Consider the following 24,055-nt stretch of genomic DNA (forward strand, 5'->3'; position numbering starts at 1 on the left):
TCCCTTCCCATAGAAGCCATCTTGTTCCACCCCCCCCACCCCCCTTGTGAGGTTTGCCTTGGCTGCTGGGCCTCTGGTTGCTTACCAGGTTCAAAGGTTGTCATGGTAGAGACCACAAATGTCCCTACGCTAACAATGGGAACTAGTCGGGGACACAGACTCAAATGTGACAGTCATGAACATTCCTGACAGTTAACTTTACCAGGGAGGAAACCCTGAGTTCTCCACCAGAGTCTGCAACCTGAGGCCATCCAAGAATGCCTTCCTGAGTGAGTGATAGTCTAACCTGCTATAATAAGCATAAGCAGTGATTGACTAAGCAAAAAAAAAAAAAAAAAGTTTTGGGGGAAGAGTGTTCCAAACAGTAAGCAACAGATGCCCTCCGGACTGCAGCAGAGACAGGAGCTAAGCCAAAGGGCCTCTCGGGAACTCACCACACTCCTCACCTCTCCTGCATATTCACCTCCTAACATCTGTATCCAGCTGTGCCCTGATGAGGGACAGACTGGAGAACTCCCCACACCCTCCTCTGGCCCAGCCTAATACACATTCAGACTTTCTGCTCCTTCATACAAGGCTAAACGTGGTGTGGGGACGGAGTGGGGAGAACTGTCTCCTGCAGGTTGTATGTCACTGGAGCAGCAAGGTCGTGGTTCCCTCTCTCCAGCAGATTGGTGGAAAGTGTTACACAAATACAGACCCATGCACAAGCACCGGCCTCAGCCAGCCTGGAACTGGTTGCCAGGTTTGTTCTGGGAGACTGGGGACGGCGGGCAATCAATGAAAAGGAGCCCTCCACAATCCACATCCTCTGCATGTGCCACATGTCTGTGGCCGGATCCAGCCGGAAGAGTTTGCATGGGACAAGAATCCTGCTGGAATGAACATCATCAGAAAGTGTAACTCACAAGGCTTTGTGGCACAGGCCTGGAACCCCAGTGACTAGGGAGGCTGAGAAAGATCTCAGAGTCGGCTCAGGCTACAGAATGAGTTCAAGGTCAGCCCAGGGAGCTTAGCGAGATCCTGTTTCAAAATAAAGTGCTGAGATGGTTGTTCGGTGAGAGAGCACTTATCTAGCATGCCTGAGACCCGGGGTTCAGTTCCCAGCAGCACAAAAAGGAAAACCAGTTAAGTAGTCAAATAATGAAGACGATAAGCGAGAGCAGGTGTGGGTGTTTGCAAGCATTATTAACTGGCAACTACCTCAACGGATGAATTGGAAGGGACCCTCATTTTCAGTGGTTCTGTGACAAATGACCACAAACTCTGTGGCTTAAACTAATATTTATTCTTACATAGTTCTCAGAGCCAAAAGTCCACACAGTCAAGGTGTTAGCAGGGCTCTGCTTCTGGGAACTATTAAGAGGAGAACACCAGCCCCGCTCACACCTCCCCAGCCCCTGGCATCACCACGGTCTCTGCCCCTGGCATGGTATCACATTTTCCACTGTGTATTAAATTTTCCCAGACCTTTCTCCTATAAAGATACTTGTGATGGCATTTAGGGTCCATGGAGACGATTCAAGATGATGTCATCTCCAGATCCTTCCCATCACAGTTGCAAAGACGCACATACTGAATAAGGTAACATTGGAGGCTACCATCTAGCATGCTAAAGAAGAGTCATCAAGTTCCCCCAGTCAAAGAAAAAAAAAAAAACCTGACAAGGCCTGAGGCAACAGAGCAATTAGGGTTGTTCTGGGGACCTCAGTAGCAGCCCAGAATCCTCCTTTCTGTTTAGGGGATATTGCTCTCCAAACCTTCACTTCTAATTACCTTCCATGTGTGTGCATGTGTGTGTGCATGCGTGTGCGTGTGGTGTTGAGAAATCCAGGTTTGCAATGTAGTGGATACCTGTTCTTTTTGTGTCTTAAGTGCCAACACATGGCTGTGTTTTTGAATTACTAATTTTGTTCCATTTACTACATTTGCAAACCTAGAATTCTGTCCTCCAGTCCCACAAAGAGAAAAGCCAAACCACCATCCTTCCTGGAGGGAAACTGGATCTGTAAGCAAAATGATGCAGGAGAATAGGTCTGGGGATGCTTCAGTGGTTAAGAGCACTTACTGCTCTTCCAGAGGACCCAAATTCGGTTCCTAGTACCCATGCTAAGCAGCTCACAAGTGCCTGTAGCTCCAGCTCTGGGGAATCAACACCCACATGTACTCGAATGCACACACGTATGCATGTTCCTAACATAAAGAAATGGTCACATATAATCCAAACACTGATTCCCTCCCCAAAGGGAAAACACCTCCTCCATACCATGTCCTGTTGGATGGCTCCAGCTCTTCAATGGTAACAATTTCTCCCATGGGAACCACTTACCCTACCTCAGTATTCTGTAAAGAGCAAGTGAACTGTTCCAGCATGTTCTGTATATGAGACTGGAGAGACCCTTATAAAAGACATAGTCGTGAGGAAGACATCATGGCTTCATCCCATTGCTGTGGTGTGCACAGGCTGCTGCTAGCATGGATTCTATTTGCTGTGTCACGTTTACCCTGTCTTTGGCTGGCACTTCTGCTGGTTGAGATTCACTATTTAATAGGGTAGCCTTACTCTTTATTCCTGGAGAATCTAAACCCTTGAAAGTGCTGGGAGCCATAAGATGCCTCAGGGAATTCCCTGGCCTTACATGAACTCCTTGATGCCTTCTGGGTAGCAGTAATGGAATTTCCCCTTGATGGCATAGTTGATTGACTAGGACAGCACTGTAACTCCCTTTATACTTGTATTCCTGGGGATAAGATGAGAAATGCCCAAGTGACAGACCCAGTCCCCAACTCTAGGAACTCATTATTGTGTCCCTTAGGGGAACATTATGCCACAGGCACCAAAACCTTGAAGCTTGCACAACTCAATAGCAACTTGACACAATCAATGGATCTATCTGCAAGTGGGTCCCTGTGCTTCATTAAGAGACAGATACACAATTCCAACTGTGAATACATCCTCATGAAACAGCACACCTCAAGGGTACACTTAAGCCCAGTCTCATGAGCCCGTGCCTACCCTTGCCAGTCATACTTGACTTCCTATCTAGGTGGAGGACACAGTGCCCAGTTCCCAATGGGCACCTTTGGACACAAAATTACTTGATGTCCACAGTTAGCCTGAAATTCATCCTCAAAGCCCAACGGCAAGGCAGGAGCCAGCAGCGGATCCTGTTGCATGAGGAGAGGATGTGCCCTTCACAAAGTAGGAGGTAAACCCAGCGGGCATCAGTGAAATTGTCACTTTCTCTCCCTCCGTTCTTCTTCCCTCTCTTTCCTCTCACTCTCCTCCCTTTTTTCCATCTTCTTTCTGGGGCAGGTGTGCGTAACACGTGTGTGTGTGTGTGTGTGTGTGTGTGTGTGTGTGTGTGCGTGCACATATGGATGTCATAAGTCTTCCCTGATTGCTTGACTCCACCTTGTATTTTGAGACAGCCCCAGTACTCCTGACCTAGACATTCCTCTGAGCAAGGGCAAACACATGCTGGGTTCACTGGAGGCCATACTTAGTGGGATTTATGGGAAGAAACCACAAATAAGTCCAGTCCAGCATACTGTCTTCAGAAATCTTTTATTCCCTTCCTCTGCAGAATGCCAATGGATTTGGATTCTGTAAGGCCCAATTCATGTGGTCTAGCATTTGGTCCAAGTTTCATTCGCCAACTCATTTGGTTGCTAGAGGCCAGCCAGATCCTGGAGCTAGCATGGAGAAGGCCAAATCCCTGGTGATTCCATTTCAAAATCAGAGATGGCCCCAAGTTACATTTTCCCCACTGAATCAAATATCACACACACACACACACACACACACACACACACACACACACACATACACACACACACACACACACACACATACACACACGCACGCACACACACACACACAATTTCCGCCAGCCCATGGTATCAATTAACAAGTGTTTGCAATTCTGTATGCCCTAAATTCTTTCCTGCCCAGTTTACTTTTAGCCTTCCAGGCTAAATTGATTCCACCTTCTAGCTAAGCAACCTTGAGCAAGAAGGAATCTAGGCGCTTTCCTCCACCAAGAAAGGTCGTGAACTGTTTGTGTCAGTTTTATGGGGCCTTGGGCTTCTTCCCACTCTCGGGGCAGCTATGCCTCTTGCAATCACACTTGAACAACCCCAATTCCATAAAGGTGCGAATTTGGCAACAACCAGTTACCAACTTTGGAATTCCAACTTAACTCTACTCCAAGTATTTAGTGATTCTAACTGTAGAACAGAAATACCCTTTTTCTTGTGTCCCCCGAAAAAACCAAAGAAACAAACAAGTAATCAAACAAACAAAAACAACCAAAACATTATCTGGGCTTGCTTAATTAACTTTCCTGGCTACGCTAGGACCCTGTAGGCAAAATAATTGATACGCTCTTTTATTGTAATGTCCAAGGTTTATCCAAGTTGTAACATGTGAGAATATCTTTTTTCAAGAATGGAGTAATGTCCATTTTGAATATAAATCATATCTGTCCATTCATTCAACAACGGACATGTCTCACTTTATTCTAGTATCAGAGAGAGATCAGCCAGGCTTTTGTGTATAGTTAGAAATGGAACATGCAAGTGGACAAGGGGCAGAGCATTCACAGAGAGCTCTGACTTTCCACCCACCACCAACTACCCAGAAAACCAATTTCATTCTTACAGCAAACAGCCCAAGCCGGCCTGCCACTAGCTAGACCTTGCAGGCGGCCAGCTTGTGGCTACCTCTAGTGGCAATTCAAGAAGCTGAGCCATAACTTCAGTGAGGACTAGCCTAAGAAGGCTAGGGCTTGATTAGTAGCAGGCTCACATAATGTCTTCCATTTGCAGTGAGGACCAACTAGCAGCACAAAAATGTCATTAGCTTGCCTAGAGCATCCCAGCCCATCGCCCGCCTCCATTCAAGGCTGAAGCCTTCTACGTCTTTCCACCGTAGAGTAAGGTTCCCACTCTTCCTTTCCGCCTCTGAGTCTGCACAAGTTTAAGTGTGACAGAGCAAGCTCTAAATGAACCACCTTTGCTTCTCTCATTTGGTCAGCCTCTGCTTTTTCCCACAACAGCTATTGATGATTCATTTGCCGTGCTGTGTAGTACTCCAGTACAGTGACTTATGTCACTTATCCATTCAACTGTCACTGGGCATCCGGATGGCTTCCTTTTACAAAATGAAGGACCTGACCTCATACCACCATGAATGTACCTGACCTCTTCCGATCTTAGAGGCCAAGCACAATTGTGCCAGGTTAATTCTTCCATGGAGACCACCTGGGAATACCAGTGTTATAGGCTTATGTATGATACAGGCCTATAACCCCGGCTACTCACGAGGCTGAGGCTGGTGGATGCTAAGTTAAAGCCTGCCTGGATACAGCTTGGACAACTTAAGAGTTCTAAGGCTCAGTGGACGAGTGCCTTACCTAACATGTATGAGATCCCAGAATGCCTGAGACTCTGGACTGGGCAGCACGGCGATGGTTACAATAAGCAATGCCATGCCATACATATGCATGCACGTCTTGTAGAGATATGTGCACAGTTCCATTGAGGGATCACCCTGAACTACTGGGTCTCAGGTAGGCTCACTCACCAGTATTCAAGAATTCCGCTCTTCCATATCCTAGCTACCTTCAACAGTTCTTCTGTTTGAACTGTGGGTGTGCAGCACCAGCAAACTTGTTTTGATATGTTCTTGATTAAACTTGAGTTCTCGCTCATGATGGCACTGCAGACACGTGCATCTTTAAATACCGGTCCCTTGGTCAAAATTTTCACATGGTATCTCTCTCTCTCTCTCTCTCTCTCTCACACACACACACACTCTCTCTCTCTCTCACATACTCACACATTCTCTCACATATATGCACACACACATGCATACACATACACTCACACATTCTTACATGCGCATACACTCACACATTCTCTCTCTCTCTCTCTCTCTCACACACACACACACACACACACACACTCACATTCTCACGCATGCACTCACATATAGTCTCCCTGTGGGCTCGGAGAGTATTACAGCCACTGAAAGGAAGCACGGAATATCTGAAAGGCTCTACACTGTCTGTCACATGCCAATTGCTTAGAAGAAAACTACAGCATCATTCCTCAATTGGCTCAGACTGAGAATCTGACCAACAGGAGTATGTGTCAACCATGGCAAGAGTCTGAAAGGTATGCCTAGTGTTTCAGGGAGTGAACACATTAGGCAATAAGATGCCATTGCCCCACTCCAAGAGAAGAACACAGAATGAGTGTTAAATGTTACAGCCTGACTTATAAGATGCACACTTGCCCTTCCACATCCATCTGCCCCTCCCCACTACTGATGAACTTTCTATGACTAAAGAGAAGCCAGGGTCATTCAGAGGTGAGGATGTACCACCAAAGGGCACGGCCCTACGGCTTCATCTTGAATGCTGGCCCAAAGTGGCTGTCCATCAGGCTCCTGCCCCAGCCTGTCTTTCCACCTGGCATTCTCTCCTCCCTCCCCACCCTCTGCTGGCCTGGCTTCTTCTACACTTTTCACGTTTCTGGATGCTTCCCCGATGCTTCAGCAGCACCGTCACTCTCCTCTGCATACACAGGCTGGACACTTCCCTCAGTCTCCCCAGTGGTGCTTCTGGGCTCAGCTACTCCTTGGGTATGTCTAGTCACTGACCCAGGAAGAAACCAACTGCTATCATTTTGCTAAGCAGTGGCATTGTCAAACAGCCCTCTACATACACAATCCCAGGATTAAGCTTTCATCAGAAAAGTTCCTTACTGCGGCTGGCAGTGGTTAATGCAGAAACCTACAAGTGGAGGAAGCATTGAGGGTAGTGGTGGAATGCTTAGCCTCAGGTGGATGTGAGGACCCCTCCAAAGCTCAGGGGACATCTCAGAAGAGGGGGATAGGAAGAATGAAAGAGGCAAGTATGGGGAGATGTTTGTGTATGTATGTGTGTGTGTGTATGGGGAGATAATATATATTATATAGTAAATATATATAAAATAATTTTTTAAATCTCGCATGCGCACGCACATACACACACAACTATGTCCATTTCAGTTCATTGTAATGGTATTGCCAACTGGCTCTGTCATTGTATGTCAACAAGCTGACCTCTCTCCTGGCTCTGGATCCCAGAATATCCACCCAGTAGCATCAAGAATCACAGCAACACTGCACAGCACTGACATGTATGGAAAACCTCATGTGAAGAAAGGGGATGGACTGTGGTCTAAAGGACAGTTTATTTAACACAAGGGTGACAGGTGTTGGGGGAGAAATGAGGGGACAACTCTAACATAAAAGCACACAGGAAGTACCTCGAGTTAAGACCAAATGGCAGTGGAAGAAGCTATATCTCACACATATACAAACAGCTGACCTCTACTATTTACATCCAAACCTTACAAAATAGCATTTCCAGTCAGCACTTACAGCCAGTGTTAATTCGTTTTTGTTACAAAAGATTAAAGCTACAAACTTCACATTTTTTTAAAATTTACATCAGCAACAGCATTTAAGATTTTTTTTTTTCTCTCCAAGTTGGTCTGAGTGCAGGCTGGTGGAAGAGACCTCCCCCCTTAAACACAAAGAACACGAATTCCAAAGACAATGCATGTAATTCTAATAAAAATACAAAAACAGTGCTTTAAAAAGGGCGGAGGGTGAGGGGTGTAGTTTGAGCTGGAAAAACTTCCCCCAGAATAAAGGACAGCAATCTTTAGAGCCTGAAAGTTAGGCTGGGAAGGCCAGTGGTGTAAGAATGGGACTCTTGTCTGCTGGCATGACACTGAGGGACAGTTGTTACGGGAGCGTCAGTCCCGTGTCTCTCAGAGCTTTACCAAGTTCCGGTAGAAAAGGGGCTGGGGGCCACTGCGATTGCCCATTTCATCTCTGAGTAAGCTTAGTTCCTTTGTAATTTTCTGGGTATCTGTCCATTTCACTTAAGCTGGGGAATGTATTAGCAAGAAGCTGTTCATAATATTCTGCTATTAGTCTCTGAGTGTCTGCAGGGTCTGCAGTGACGTCATCTCTCTCATTCCTGACATTAGATGGGGGTACTGAGTTTTAAATGGTAAAATAAGAATCTGGCATTGTCAGGTGCTAGTCTACAGTGTAAGGAACTCAAGACCCAACTCCTGAGGCTTCAGATTACTACTCTGTTTATTCACACACCCAGCAACCTCTACCACGACCAGCCAGTCAAAAATTATCGTCCAATCTACTGGGGAATGCAAAATCTTATATAAAACCTTATATAAAATAAAAATGTATATAAAGGAAATAAAGATGGAAATGTGCTTCAAATTTCTGAATGGGAGCAACACTACAGTATTTTTAGAGAGTATGAGGTTTTGTTTGTTTGCTAATAAGAAGATTTATGCGTAGGCCTCCGCATCTTGGAAGCAGAGAGTCCACTGCAAGCCTGAGTCACAAATGTTCAAGCTCTAGAGAAGTGAAACAGGGCTCCTTGGATTTGGTCCTCAAGGAAAGGACCGTTTGCTCCCCTGCCTGCTGTGCCACTGAACAGCACATATGCCTCGCCAGGAATCCAAAACAGCCGGCTTCTGGCAAACGGCTGCTGAGCTGACCTGCCAGGCACCTGACTGTGGACCAAGCTATGCACGCAGTGCAGACATGCATGCCTGCAACCAAACAGACTCCAGATCTAGGTTCATGGCTGCGGAAGAGTCACAGGAAAAACTATTTTCCTGTACACCCATCTTGCTTCAGAAGGGAGCTGTGGGCTTTTTCCTTCTGTCTGGCAAAGCCCAAAGCATTTTCCTTCAAGAGGAAAGAGCTCGAGGCTGGGCTATTAAGTAGCACAGCAAATGTTATGCATGCCCTGTGTTCTGGGTTTTAAAAGCTTTCTTGACTTGGGGACTTGACTATTAATTCACCTGGTTTCTAAGCTTAAAAAGAACATACCACTTAGACTTAAGTCTTCGTGAGAAGCCACTGTCACTTCATTCTAAGCTTTTAGGACTTTGCTGTTCCTGTGACTACCAGCCCCACAGGATGATGTCATGCATCCCAATCCACAGTGTCATGGGAAGGAACCTTTCAAACGCAATTTCATCATATGAGAAATAACTTAATAAGCCCAGGGAATCCTGATGAAACCTGTAGTACACCTAGCCCAGTGCCTGACACGTGCTTCCCAGGAAGTCCTAGCAGCCATTTATCATCCCAGCAAGATCCCCGAATTGTCCTAATTCTCTCTGTCACACAGTTACCTTACTGGCTAAGTCCTGCAGACCAGCTGCCTCTTGCATTTTTTAAAGCTTGCTTTAATTGCAAAGAACAGAATCTGGTCACAGAAGAGAACATCCCCTGCCACTTTATCGACTCTCAGGTTAGGGAGCAAAAGCAATTATGGCGTCGAATTTCAGAATGCTCAGGTGCAACCCCATCAGGGCTCCCATCGGAGGGATGAAATGAGACATAACAGGGCGACTGGCTTCCCAGTTCCTTCTGACTGCAGTTTTGAGCCAAAGATGCGGGGATGACTCTATAACTGTCTTTTGCAAAGTCCTCTACCCCACTGCAGGCCCTCCGTGAGAGACTGTCTGTCTCTGGGACACAGTAAGGAACCCACTAGTAGCTGAGACTGAATGACACGGCTCCTCTGGGGAGCCTTTCCATAGCAGCTCAGGTACCAAAGAGGCAAGGAAAGACCAGGGGTTCCTGGGCCAACCTGATGTACACTGGTAGCTTCATTCTCTCAGTGAAGAGGCTCTTGGTCCAGTGGTACAGGACAAATGCTCTGAATTCCAATCCCTACTTCTAGTCTACCCTGATTTGTGGTGTTGGCAATGTCACCTCTCCTCTGAGTCTCATTTGTCCACCTGGACAATACAATCAGACCTACTGTGACTCTGACAGTCCCTTCCCTACCATTCTGAATCCAACTAAGCCTTCTGGGAGTGAGCCTCAGTTGGGCATTAACTGACCCTTGCCAGAGCCTCCACAGTGAATGAAAAGTCAACAGTCGCATATTTGGATGTGGACTATGGAAGCAAAGCCCTTTACCCTGTATCTACGAAATGAAGAACAAATGCCGTGTGTGATTTTAACCAGGAACACTGAGATTTTCTGGACTGGATAGGGCTTGGTTTGCTGGAAAGTTCTTGGAAGCCTGTCCTTTCACAGATGTGTCTCCTCTTAAGGCACTGGGCAGTATCTTGGATGCGGCTTTAGGCAGCTGGGAGGGTGGAGATGGATGAAAGGCGTTGAGACAGCAAAGGCTACTCTGCAAAGAGGGTGCCAGGCGTCTCCTGGGAAAAGAGCAAACTCAAGTTCTCCAGATTGTTTTCCTGGCATCACTGACAGCTTCAGAGGACAGTGGAGACCATGGGAGGCTCGTCACTGTGGTGGCACAGCCATCCCAAGACTAATTTCTCCATGCAACCCTGCAATGGGTGAAGCTGACGCCTGGGATTCAGTGACCACCTACGAGCCTCCCAGTGTCTTCTGCTCACTTGCTGCACAGTACCATAATCTCACAGGAAAGAGGCAAAGTGTTTGAAACTGTACCTGTACAGAGACACCACCACATAGAGTGGGGAATCTATTTATAATTTATATATATATATATAATATATGCATATTTATAGATTTTTAAAAAGTCTTCCAGGGCGAGCAACCAAAAGCTATTACTAGAAGGAAAACAAAAAGAAACAATGTAAAAAATTTCCCAGCTATCACTGAACTAGGAGTATCTGCTCCTGGGGTCTAGAATTCTGAGTTAAAAGCACCAATACAAACCCTTCAAGGTACACCTTGCCGGTGTAAATGCACACACCAAATGGCACCGTGACTGTCAAGCAGCCCTTCCCACTGGCGCACATTCCTGAGTTCACAAAGGTGCTGTGGAGAAATGACAGAGCAGAAGTGCTGGCTAACAGACATGAGTGTAGCAACCCAGAAGTCACCAAGGCTGGGCTGGTGTTATCAGAAGTTCTGTTGCCTCCTCTTCTTGGCTTCAATGGCATCCAGGATTGGCTGCCGCTTGGACCGGTATTTCTGCCGGATCTCTTCCATTTCCTGTTCCATCATGGGGTCGAGGGCCAAGAGCCTCTTCTGAAGGTCCTCCACAGTCCAGCTCTTGAGCTAGAAGAGAAGTGAGAAAGGTCACCACAGTGTCTGAGCTGAGAATCCCAGTTTTCTCCAGCATCCAGAAGGAAAGTGGGCAGGAGGACAGTGTGATCAGTCAGAATCAAGGAGCAGCAGCTGCTAGCAAGAGCTAATTCCAATGACCACAACCACAGAGCTGTTGAGACCATGCATCCCTGAAAACCTCTGAAGTACATATTCATCATATACAGTAACTCGCTGACTCCTACTTCTTGCCTAGTGCATACAAGTTCAGAGATAGTGCTCATACCTGTGTCTGGAACTTACTTTCAGTGCAGATGAGCCTCCCCCAAACCCCAGAGTCTCACACAGCCATACTAACCCCCACTAACATTCACTAGGTTGAAACCAAGCATCTGTGTGGGTCATCTGCATGTGGCTCCTGACCATGCGGGTACAACCTCTGGCTGGCAAATCCTTGAAATTTCCAACTAATTTTATACACAGAGGGAAAGGGACAGCATATACATTAAAGATATGGCTAGTGCTGACACGCTGAGCTCTGGGAGCCAGACAGATTGACTCCATTAATATTCTTGAGAAAGGACAGGAGTGTTCCAGTGTCCCCATGCTACAGGGCACACAAGCCAGGGCAGAGTGACTAGATAACCTGCCTGGCATCTCCCAGCGAGCATGCGGCAGCATCAGAGGGTAACCAGCAGGATGGCTCCACAGCCCATGTGAGCCAGCTTTGCAGAAAGGCAGGCCAGCACAGCCCAGCCCTATGCAATAACTCAAGTTCCAAACAGGACTCTTGAAATGCCAGCAGATTGGCAAATTGTGGTCCCAGGCTGGAGTGGTGGCACACAGTGCAACCCCAGCACTTGGATAAGCTGTGTGCATCTACAGAAGGAGCAGTGAAGGTTCATCAGGAGTTCTGTTAAGAATGAAATGGAATCTGCGCCCCATGTGTGGTGTTGCTGACTTTACGAGGGTGGCCTGACTTGCAGAGCTGTGAGTGAATGCTAGCCTTGTGCACACTGGGTGGCGAGCGTCCCTGTTGCTCCTAGGAAGTACAGTGTTCCTAGAACTCACAGACTCACCCAAGTCTCACAAGGGACCTGTTGTGCTCACATTTATAAACTACCATAGCCCTCAGTCGGCCCCTTCCTGAGGCCTCCACAGGGCCGTGTTAGAGAAACTGGGAGAAGGAGTTTCTTCCCACCCACCTTCCTCAGGGGGCAGGGTGTGAATGACTGCTACAGTGGCCTCCCTAGAAATGGTTTAGTGTGACCTGTCACCACAGGAATTTTCTTTGGCTGGTTTCAGGGAAGTTTTCCGAGAAGCAGAAAAAGCCTACCAGTTGAAGATGAAGGGTTCTTTGTTATGGGAGAATGGAAAGACCTGAAGGTATGGGAAATGCTGGAAGGCTGAGCTGAATAAACTGTCTTTTTTTCCAGGCTGTGGTTTATACCACCTTGGAGGTTGATGTTTTTGGCCCAGGGACACCCTAAAGACTGTCGCTTGCCTAGTCTCCCGTGTTTTCAATTCCTCTTCCAAGAGAAAACACCCTAAACCCAATACTGAATGTTACAGGTCGCTAAGAACTTAATCCTTAGATCACTGCCTGTACTGGCTGTGAAACCCTGAAGAAGCAACTTCCCGCTCGCGCCTTAGTCTCCCTGAACACACAGACGGTCTAGTTCTTCCTCCCAGACTGGACTGTGAGAAGACTCAGAGGAGGACGTGGGTGCCATGAAACACTGTTAGCTCAGGACTTCCTACAGTGCCTGCCTGACAGGTAGTGAGCTCTGATTCAAGAAATGCTAGTGATCACGGCCATTGTTACTGATAATCTCCCATAACCAAGCTCTTCGTGAGTCTGCTGCTTTAAGTAGGATCACACAAGTGAAAAACAACACAGCACCTATTTCACCTCTCTGTGCTAATAATCCCTAAGACCCGGGAGTCCCCACAAGGTTCAACAACTCGGGGTTGTTTGACAAAAATGTTTCACCCACACATTATGGAATATTCACTGAACTCCGACTATAGGTCAATCACTACTGAGAATTCACAAGACAATTAAGTGAACAAAACAACAGAAGTCATGGCCCTGGTGAGGCAACGCAGGTAGTGACAAGCACAGTAAGTCAGTAATAACCCTGTAAAAAGGATGTATGCTTTGAGAAAAGACAGAGGAGAGGGAGGGAGGGAGGAAAGAAGGAAGGAAGGGAGGAAGGAAAGAAAAAAGGAAGGCAGACAGGCAGGCAGGGACCTGGAAAGAAAACTTCCTTGCATGAGGACAGAGGGGAATGTAAGCTGAGGGAAATGCACTGACACCCCTGAACTGCTCTGTGGCTGCAGGCAAGTCCTTCTCCCCTGAAGGCCTCCATCTCCACTGTAAGGGAAGGCTGTTTGCATAGTTCTTAGACGATCTCACATGCTCAGGGTGTCTCTGTGGACACAGCGTCAGATTCGCTTGTGAAAATAATGGTCCTGAGCAGCAACCCTGTGCTACCTTATCAGACTCCGTGGGAAGTGTGGCATCTTAGAGATGGGCCTCAAGCATGACTCCTCACCTGCCTTTCCACTTAGCTGTTAACAAACTTCACACCAAACAGCTGCCTAGTCTAAAGCTTCTTATGGGTTCCTAGTTTCTAAGCAGCTCTGTTATCCTTGATTCTAACCTGGGGTGACAGACATTCTCGTTCTAACTCTGCCACCTTAGATCTAAACAATGACTGCTCTTAGTCCTCCCATTAGGACACAGCCAGTAGGGCAGGGCTGAGGATTTGATAACACCATGCAGATATAGATTTTTCTGACAAACAAGCTCAGACAATTGTTTTATGGCGCCAGGTATAGCATTTCACCTTCCTAGTCCTTGGTGACATAAATAAATTTCAAATGGTTCAGTAAAATGTCTGTACAGTTTTGCTAAAACCAGCATCCAAAGGATCAGATTCTCATACGAGCAATCCAGGAAGTCTGAATGGTTTTCAGCAGACAGGGGACTCAACGTGAGTATCCTTCTAAGTTTACGTATGTTCTCTATGCTGTGAGTGCCACTCATACCTAGAGCCCAGAATCCACTCCAGGAGAATCATCTAGCTCCATCGTACTGGCTATCGGAGTCCCTGGTATGCTACAGGAGCTTGCAGCTTGCACTAAAGAGAGCTCTAGCTGTCTACCCGCCTTCCTCCCCACCCCAGGAATGGACCACCCCTCTCTTGGGTGCTCAAGCTCACCCTGCCCTTCCCTTCCCTTCCAGCCCAGCCCCATGGAGCTCATCTCTGGTGTGACTCAAGCTCATCAGGGTGGTTTCTGTCTCCAATCCCCAAGTCCACACCACCACCACCCACAGCAAAAGCACAACTGAAACCAGAGTAAAGCAGGCCTTACTATCTTTAAATCCAATTCCCCTACATAGGCCTCACTCCTTACAACTCTACCTTTGCTTGGTGTTTGGACATGTCACTTGTGAGTCTTCCAATAGTCACACAGACCTTTGTCTCAGTGGCTGGTGCTCAGGTCACCCCCATCCTTCAGGTTTCCACTCAGATCCTCACGCCTCAAATGTCACACAATTATTCTGACCAGATCATCTAGAGGGGCTCTGGTCATCACTTAATTTTAACATCACAATTCAATGAACCTGAATCAGAAGAGATCCATAAATGATTAAATACCTACATTAATTTTATAATGAGTCTGTTGAAGTACATAAAAGTTAAGCCACTCAGCCCCTTCTGCCGGGACAATAGGATACTTTTGTAAAGTCCCATTTTCTATGTCACTTCGTGAGCAGGCAGAGGCTGCAGCATGTATGTATGCACCTGCTCATTAAAAGTGTGTCTTGTCTGTTGACTCTCTTCACTTATTTCTCTTCCTAGGATGAAAGTTCTCAGCGGGAAGGAAATGGCCTCACCTCATCTACTCCACTAAGCCTTGCCTGGCTGGAGGGATGACTAAATGAATGGTTCTTCATTGCTGTTGATAGCCTCCAGCCAGGCAACCTTCCACCATGCAAGCCTTTATACAGGGGGCGAGGGGGGAGTGCGCAGGGCAAACCTCATGCAAACTCTAACATCCTTGAAGACAAACCTCAGCTCAATGAACATTTCTAGGCTTTCTGCTGATGGGAAGCAAGTATCCAGTCCCAGGTCAGCCATGTGTGAAGGGTGTGCCTCATGCAGTGTTGTTCCTCAGACAAAAAACAACTCCTGCTATAACAGTATTCCTTAGATAAAATGAAATAATCAAGTTATTAAGAAATGTGACCCTTGTAGACAAGAACTCAGCGCAGGCTCACTACTGAAGGTGAGAACAGCTTACTCACAACAGGCTCTTGTTCTGAGAGCTCTTGCTTTAGATGGAGAACACAGAAACAGTCTTTTGATCAAGGGCATCTAGAATTTCTGAGGCCCCCTGAAAGTCTCTCGGCACATCAGTCCCAGCTAATGGAAGACTGTGCTCACTGCAGTCTAACAATCACCCAAAGGCCACCAGCGGCTGCCTTTCCCAGCCTGGTGGTGTATGCTGTCTGTTCAAGGAGCTCTGAGCAAGTACCTTCTACAACCTAAGTCCAGGTACTGTTCATCTTGACAACTGGTCTCTGAAATGTGTTCTTAAATCTGTTTTCAGTCTTAAAGTTGAGTTTGTTTAGTATGCTACCATGTCAGCTTATCACTGGGCTCCACGGGCGTGCACGTAAATATGCTAATTGCCTTTAGCATCAGCACTGTACGTTCATCTAGCCTATCTTTAAGGTAGCAGGCACTAGGACTGCACTCCTTTACAGAAGAGATCCATGCGGGTTACGAGTGGGTACATAGGGAGCTGGAGCGATGGCTCAGGAGTTAAGAGTGCCTACTGTTCTTGCAGGGGACCTGAGCTCAGCTCCCACACCTGTAACCAGCTCTAAAGAGATCGGACACCTCTCTGCCTCTGAGAACGGCTCACTCACACATGCACACCCCACAGACATAGACATATCTTGTAAAATGTAATCTTAAAGAAGAGCAGGTAGATAACTTGCCCAAGATGATACAGTTTCTGAGAGAATGCTTGTTGTGAAGACGAGGCAGTGAACAGTGTGGGCGATCACAAGTCTGAATGGAATAGACGTTAAATACGTCACATGGCCCTCACGCTGAAAACGCTGCTCCTAGTGCTGTTGTTGGGCTGTAGGCAAGTTACTCTACCTCTCTGGACCACTTTCCCATCTACAAAACTGTGCTTGGCTCTTTGCACAAAGTGCCTACTGTGTGATGTGCTGAAGCGACGAACTACAACTGGCTGAACGTTTTAAGTCCAATCAACCAACTGTACTGGCAGCTTTACCAGGTCAGGAACACTGCTGCCAAGGCAAATGAAGAGTGGAACTCCCGCCAGAGGAGGGACTATTGGGGCAAGGGCAGTGAGTGGCTTTGAGCTCTGTCCTCTGTAGCTCTACAGTAACGGGCATGTTATCTAGTGTGTGCACCAGAGGATGACAGTATGTGTTCTACAAGAGCACTGGATGTAAGTATTAGCAAAGTACACACAGTAAAGCTGAGAACACGCCAGAGCAAGTGCACAGGTCAGGTAGGGGCTACTGCCTCCAACTCCTTGGGGAAAGGAGGAAGTAGATAAATGGTGGCTACAGCTGAACTACAATGCACCACCCGGCCCTCAACAAAAGCTCCAGTGACGCTCTTCCAATGAAGAGTGTATGGGAATTACACCCAGCCTACCTCGAATCAACACGGACGGTGTCAACTAAACACCTAAGTACGCACAGCAGAGCTTCCCTGCCTCCACAGCAAGCCCCACAGTGTGCAAACCTAGCCATAGACAAGACACAGGGTCAAGGCTGCGTTAAACTCTTTTCTTCTCTAAACTCTCACCTTGATGGTACACTGTGCACACAGTATCAAGAGATGTGTATTTCATACGTATCACACCTGAGCACTCCAACAGAACTTGCTCCTTAAAGACCTCCCTCACGCCATGTGTGGTAGCCTGTGCTCACAATCCTAATTCTTGGTAGTGTAAGGCAGAAGAATCTAGAAGAGGAGGCCAGCTTGGGCTACGCAGCAAGACTATCTTAAGGATGGGGTGAGAGGGGCTGAGTATGGTAGCACACACTTAGGCTTCCAGCACTTAGGAGGCAGAGGCAGGAGGATGGAGTCTGAAGTCAGCCTGACTTATACAGTGATATAAATAAAAATGACTAAAGAAATGAAAGACTTGGGGACTTCCAAGGTCTATGAAAATACTGACCTCTGTACCCCAATACTTATGCTAACTTCGCCCTCTGTAGAGGGTTGTCCACCCAGCCTTCCAGCCCTGGCTCCGACTTCTCTCCGGCCCCTAATACCTTTCTTTGCTAACTTAAGAACTGTCTGAGTCAGGAGACCCAAGATATTCTCCAGCCACCAGAAAAGAGTTCTTAATAAAAACTGAATTAGGAAATCTGCCCTTCCGGGGCTGGTGAGATGGCTCAGTGGGTAAGAGCACCCGACTGCTCTTCTGAAGGTCCAGAGTTCTAATCCCAGCAACCACATGGTGGCTCACAACCATCCGTAACAAGATCTGGCGCCCTCTTCTGGAGTGTCTAAAGACAGTTACAGTGTACTTACATATAATAAATAAATAAATCTAAAAAAAAAAAAAGAAATCTGCCCTTCCATTTTAAATCTCTATGTGAAAACAACACCCATGTCCTACTGGGTTCTCTCAGACACAGGGCAGTTCACAGAAGTTTTAAAAGTATATAATCGATAAATACATAAGCCTGAGAGGACAATATATGTTCATTAAATAACACTATATCAATTACTCAAAATGGACCCGTGCGTTCTAAGACCAAAACGAACAGCTCATCCAGTGTCCTGCTTACACTGACACTGCAAGGAGAACCTCCCTGGCCTGGGCTTCATCTCCACGGGAGCACACGTGTCTACCATCTGCAGACCAAGCTTTGACACCTAGCAGCACAAAGACAAGACTGACTCCAGGCCTGTTTGCTAGCTTTGCTCTGTAAGAAAAACTCTAATTTAAGAGTAGCTCTAAATTGATATACAGATTTCCTACTAAGAAGGTCCGTGATATTAATCTTTCAGAAGCCAGGGAGACCTAAAACACCAAGTACACCGAGCTGTTTTAATGCAGCTTAATAATTTAAGAAAAGAGTTGGCTAATCGCATAAAAATCCCTGTGTGCTGTGGCTTCTGTGTACTTTCTTGAGCTGGAAATTTCCAAGAGTAGGAAGGTCAGACTTTCTTCTCTTATCCTAACTCCGCCCTCTGAGAGAAGGTCAGACTTTCCTCTCTCTTCCTGTCACATAAAAGAAGCCAGAGCATCCTGTGCAAAGTCGGAGCGTTAACAGCAAACTGAGGCTGTGACGTGGTGGTACACACCTATAGTCAGAAGCACTTGGGAGGCCGAGGCAGGAGGATTAAAGTTCTAGGTAAGCCTGGGCACAAACACTCTCTCAAAAACTCAAAAGCCACTATCAACACACACACACACACACACACACACCAAATTAGTTTTTGAAAAACATGCATTTTTAATAAGCATGGTCTGAAAGGCAACTTTAGACAAAGTAAGGTCCAACTTTATACACAAAGGATAAAAACTGCTTGCAGAAAACTAGTAAAAAGGAAAAACAAAACAAACAAAACCCAGCTTGCACTGCGGCCTGTGCTCTGTGACCGTGTCTTTGGTGACCTGACTCCATGTTCATATGCTCTGCCCTCTTGTGAGTGGTCTGACTGCAGACTGCAAGTGTGCATTTGTGCCTGTGACTTAGCATTTCTTCTGTCAAGAAGAAGAAACGGTTTGATTGGACTTAAATGATTCTATTCATATACCTTAGAAACGACATATGTACAGACAAAAGCCAGGTCATGGGAAACTTCAGGGTGACTTAATTATGGTTATTTATAAAACTGTACATATCAGTCAAAGTTCATCAAACCATACATAACGGGAGCAAATTTTATATTATGTAAATTAAAACTCAATAAACCTGACTTTACAAGACAAACACCTACATATCAAACATTGCCAGTTGTAAGGTAATGTAAGGACATTTACAGCCTTACATGTGTGTACTAAAAAGGAAAGAGCGACTCTATGGTTGTCTATATTATTTCTGCAGTTGCCAGGCCTTGTACAGGCTCGGTGCAGGTTCTACCATGGAGCTGAAAGCCCAAAACTAATGCCAATGCATTAAAGACTTAAGACAAAACCAACATTTCACAGGGGCAAAACCCAATTCACCCAGAATGAAACAAGAATACGGACTGAAAGTCTGACAACACTGACAGAGCTGATTAGCTAGACTTCATAATGTCCTCAAACGAGAGTTACCGACACGGCCAGGACAGAAAGACAGTCAGGGCATCACACAGCAAGGTGTTTTCTCTGCACGCTGGAAACGTTAACCCCTAACTTCCAGTACTGGCAATATGACTAAGGAGTGACCATGAGAGGAGTCAAGAGCCACCATGGGCCCCAGCTCTTGCCATGGTGCTAATGCTGTGATTCTCAGCAAATCAAGCAAAATGAGCAGAGCAGACCTACAGACATAAAGACCAAGACACACACAAGAGAAAGCATCTAAACTGCAAGTAGGAACCAGCATTACTTGACGAGGAGGCAAGATTCAAGGATCTAGCTATCTGGTAATTCTTTTAAGACGAGGTCTTACTAGGTAGCCAAGGCCAGCCTCCAACTTTCAGGACCCCTCCCCTTCTTCGGTCTCCCAAAGTGCTAGGATCATAGCTGGGCAGCCAGATGCTGTACAGTATAACAGGAGCCACCATCGGCTGTCATCACGGCTGGCATGTAGCACACTTCTGCACACATGTTCCTTTCATTCAATCATCACTTACAGCTAACGTGTAATGTGACTATAGATAGGGAATCTGAGGTGTCAGGAGTCACATAATTAATCCTCGATTTCAAGGTTACAATCAGCAAGCATCCGTGAAGACTAAAACCAGATCTGCTTCTGGGTAAGTCTGCAGTTTCAATGAAATCAGAACCCAGAGTCTCTTGGGACTTAGCCCTCACCACCTCAGGAGAACCAACAACAAGGGTGTTCTGAGCAGCACTGGAATACAAGAGTATGCTTGAGCTTCCTGCCTCGGTTGGACTATAAGAGTATGCATGAGCTGGTTACCACAGGGAGACAGCAAAGTGGCCTTCAGAGGGCCTTGTAGGACCCACCCTGCAGACTTGTCTGCAGTTCTTAGGCTCTATTTCGGAGCTAGTCTGGACTCAGATATATCTAGCTGACTATGTGTTTGAGATTAAAACTATCCTTTAACATCAGAGAATGAAAGGAGCCAGGCAGCCCTGGATCAGGCTGTCTCAGATCCCAACAGAGCAAATGAAAACAGCCTCAAGCTGGAGCAATGTTGTTTTGTGCTTTCTGTTTAGTGTATGTTTTGTTTTATTTTTGTTGTGTGTTTCAAGTGACCCTTGGGGACACAAACCAGAGCATTTAAGTTTTGTTTTCAATGCCACCTCAGTAACTGTTATAAGCTGAGCTCAGATCTGATACAGCAATCACAGCAGAAGCAGGCAGCTGTGGGTTCTGAGACAAAGACACCATTCACTGGCCGTCCAGATTCTCAGAGTGTATCCGCACAGCAGCTTTCCCTGGCGAGCCTTACACGTGTCTTTCGGATTGCTATTTCTGGCCACATTTCTGAAAGTAAGGAGCACAAGATCTCACTATATTCCACGGTACAAGTGAGCTCAGTCTCAACGTACTTTAAAACTGGCTTTACAGAAAACAGACAAGAAGTTGAAACACAACAGTGTGCCCTGTGAGGACACATTTAGAAGAGTCTTCTCCCTGCTTAGCATGGTCACCTCCTAGTGTAAGGCCAGCTCCTGGGCATTCACTCGGCACTACCAGGCCAGAGACCTAAATACAACTCAGTCTCCTTCACCTTTCTTCTAGCCCAGGAGTGTAAGGAGAAGGAACCTCTCCAAAAAGATTGAAACCTACGTGAACAGCAGACGACCAGAGAGCTTGTGGGAAGGATACCCTGGCTACTTCACACACTTAGCTGAGGGAGGAGGCGTCCTACAAATAAAAGCACAAAGACTCAATCCCAGGCAGCTCTCTGGTAGTCAAGGATTCCTGGCTTGATAAACTGGGATGATCTCAACTAACCCAAAAGGCCAAATACACTGACTGATTAGGTCAATTAAATTATACACTGTAGTGGCTATATATGACTAGAAGCAAGTATTTTAAGCCAGGAATGGTGGTAGCTACCAATACAACAACAATAAAAGGGAAATTGAGGCAGGAAGATCATGAATTTTGAAGTATAGCCTAGGCCTAGGTCTGACTAGGGGGCTGGCAGAGGCTCAGCAGTTCTGTTCTTCCAGAGGACCTGAGCTCAATTCCAAGCACCCACAGCAGGTGGCCCCCATGTGTCAGGAACTCCAGTTCTGGGGAGACTCAATCAACATCACTGGCCTCCGCTGGCACCTGTACTCACGCTCACACACCCACATACATAACTAAAAACAGGGGGCTGGTGAGATGGCTCAGTGGGTAAGAGCACCCGACTGCTCTTCCGAGGGTCCAGAGTTCAAATCCCAGCAACCACATGGTGGCTCACAACCAGTAATTTACTAAAGATGGTTCTGCAAATATTTTTAATTATACAATGAAACAGGCTATGTTAGATGAAAAAATTAAAACTATAGGCAGAAAGATTTCAGCTGTGTAAGTCTGAAACTTACATGTAAGCATAGAAAACTGGAAGGAAGCACATCAAAATAAAGAGAGAGACTACAATTGTTGCTAGAGAGTGATAAATAGCAAGACATCTTAAAGCTTTTCTTTAATCTCTAAACTTTCTGAAATGTGCATAAAACATCCTTTCTACAGCTGGAGTAGAGGCTGTATAATCCCCTAGAAGACCAAAGCAACACCAGACACCAAGAAAGAAAATAACATTTATTAAATGCTTAATATAGGCAGGGGCACCTATATATTTTATACACATTTCATCACGTGTTACTCACCAACTCCTTCAGAAAAGTGTAATATGGGGTGGGTGTGGTGTGGGTGTGGGTGGGTATGGGTGTGGAGGGCAGTTGTGAGCTGCCAGACGTGAGTGCTGGCGATCAACCCTAGGTTAGTAGAGCAGCAAGAGTTCCCATCCACTCAGCCATCTTTCTAGTCTATTCAGCAGATAAGGAAATCTGGTGGTGAGATGGCTTCGAAGGCTGACAGAGAGACTCCCATGGCTCTCTCTACTGTATGTACTGACCCTTTGACCTCGCTGGCACAACACAGTTCCTTTACTGGTAAAACTCATTTTGAATGGTGCTATAACTCAGGAGTCTGGGTACAAGGGGCAAATCTGCAAAAGTCTAGAGCAGTGGTTCTCAGCCTTCCCAATGCTGTGGCCCTTTACCACAGCTCCTCATGTTGCGGTGACCCCCAACCACCACATTATTTTGTTGCTGCTGCCTAACAGTAATTTTGCTACTGTTACACATGGTAATGTAAATATCTGGTATGCAGGATGTCTGATGTGTGAACCTCCCTTCCCCTACAGAGGGCATGACCCACAGGTTGAGAACTACTGTCCTAGATGCTCAGGGAAGTTGTCAGACTGGAACTAAACATACTTCTTATCCAACAACAAACCATACCAGGCATTGCTGGTGAAGGCACATCAGCACCACAAACGCAACCACAGCAGATGTCGAGATACAAGAGAACACAAGAACCAACTGTCAGGGAAGACCCCAGGTATCTACTCATCAGAATGCCAAGGAAACAGACATCTAAAGATTCTCGGTTACAAGCTCCAGGACTAGGCGACGGCACCAAATGTGCCCTCCAAATGGTCCCCAACAACGGGACACGCAGCACGGTGACTAGGAGAGCTTAAGAGAAAAATTAAAAGCCCCACACGCACAGCCAAAGTGTGCCTGCAGCAGCCGAGAGCCTCCTCACTTTCCTTCAGCTCAGAGCCTTCTGGTCAGAAATGATCAATTTTGCTTGGCAGAAAGGCATCAAGACATAGAAGAAATGCTTTGAATCAAGTTCTGTAGAATCAGCCCGTTTGAGATACACTGAAGTCAAGGCCAAAATCAATATGTGTTTCACAGTTCTTTTGGAGGCTTTTTAAGACAAGAATACTGAAACTCCAAGTCTCAAGTAGAAACTTTCTCTCTGTAGAAACAAGCCACATTTAGATGCAGATACCTCTAAATTAACCACTCATTTTGAAAATCCTTGGCTGTCAGCAAAAGAAGCTAAGAAAGATTTGAATCTGGGTGGCTACCTTACACTTCACACCAAGACAAATTGCAAATGGATTGCATATTGGAAGAAAAAAACTAAAACAAAGCAGAGATTAATGTTTTTATAGTCTTAGGATATAAAATATTTTTGTAAATGAGATGGCATTCTACAGACTGAAGTTAACAAATCAAAATATAGAAACTTAAAATGTCTGAATAGTTAGATACTATATGTAAATAAAGCTTTTAAAACTGCAAAGAGTTTTAAAAGGGTGTGGTGGTGCACGCCTTTAATCCCAGCACTCAGGAGGCAGAGGCAGGAGGATTTCTGAGTTCAAGGCCAGCCTGGTCTACAAAGTGAGTTCCAGGACAGCCAGGGCTACAGAGAAACCCTGTCTCGAAAAACCAAACCAAAACAAAAAAAAAAAACCTTTAAAGAGGGCTGGAGCGCTAATTCAGTGGAGCCCCACAGAAAAGGGGAAGAAGGATTACAGGACTCAGAGGGTCAAGGACACCAGGAGAACACAGCCCCCAGAATCACCTACGCAGGGTTCACCGGGACTCCGAGTCTTGAGTGACAACCACTGCGTCCCATGGCTTTCTCCTGGATCTTCCCAGTGGATCCGGGGAAGGACAGAGATGGGAAGGAAACTGTGGCCGGATGTACCGTATGAGAAGAATTAATAAAAAATAACAATA

General features: G+C 46.2%; 1 protein-coding gene across 1 annotated transcript in view; it reads right to left on the bottom strand.

Annotated features, from left to right (window-relative positions):
• Nucleotides 1-7,142: 7,142 nt before the first annotated feature.
• Nucleotides 7,143-24,055, bottom strand: part of Stk4 (serine/threonine kinase 4) — an 83,289-nt gene continuing 66,376 nt past the window's right edge. The window contains exon 11 of the mRNA XM_021149719.3: nt 7,143-11,110. Coding sequence (XP_021005378.1) covers nt 10,952-11,110 — 159 coding nt within the window. The 3' untranslated portion in view covers nt 7,143-10,951. The remainder of the gene's footprint in view (nt 11,111-24,055) is intronic.

The sequence above is a fragment of the Mus caroli genome, unplaced genomic scaffold, assembly GCF_978045245.1.
Source record: "Mus caroli unplaced genomic scaffold, Mus_caroli_1 scaffold_2, whole genome shotgun sequence".
NCBI lineage: Eukaryota > Metazoa > Chordata > Mammalia > Rodentia > Muridae > Mus > Mus caroli.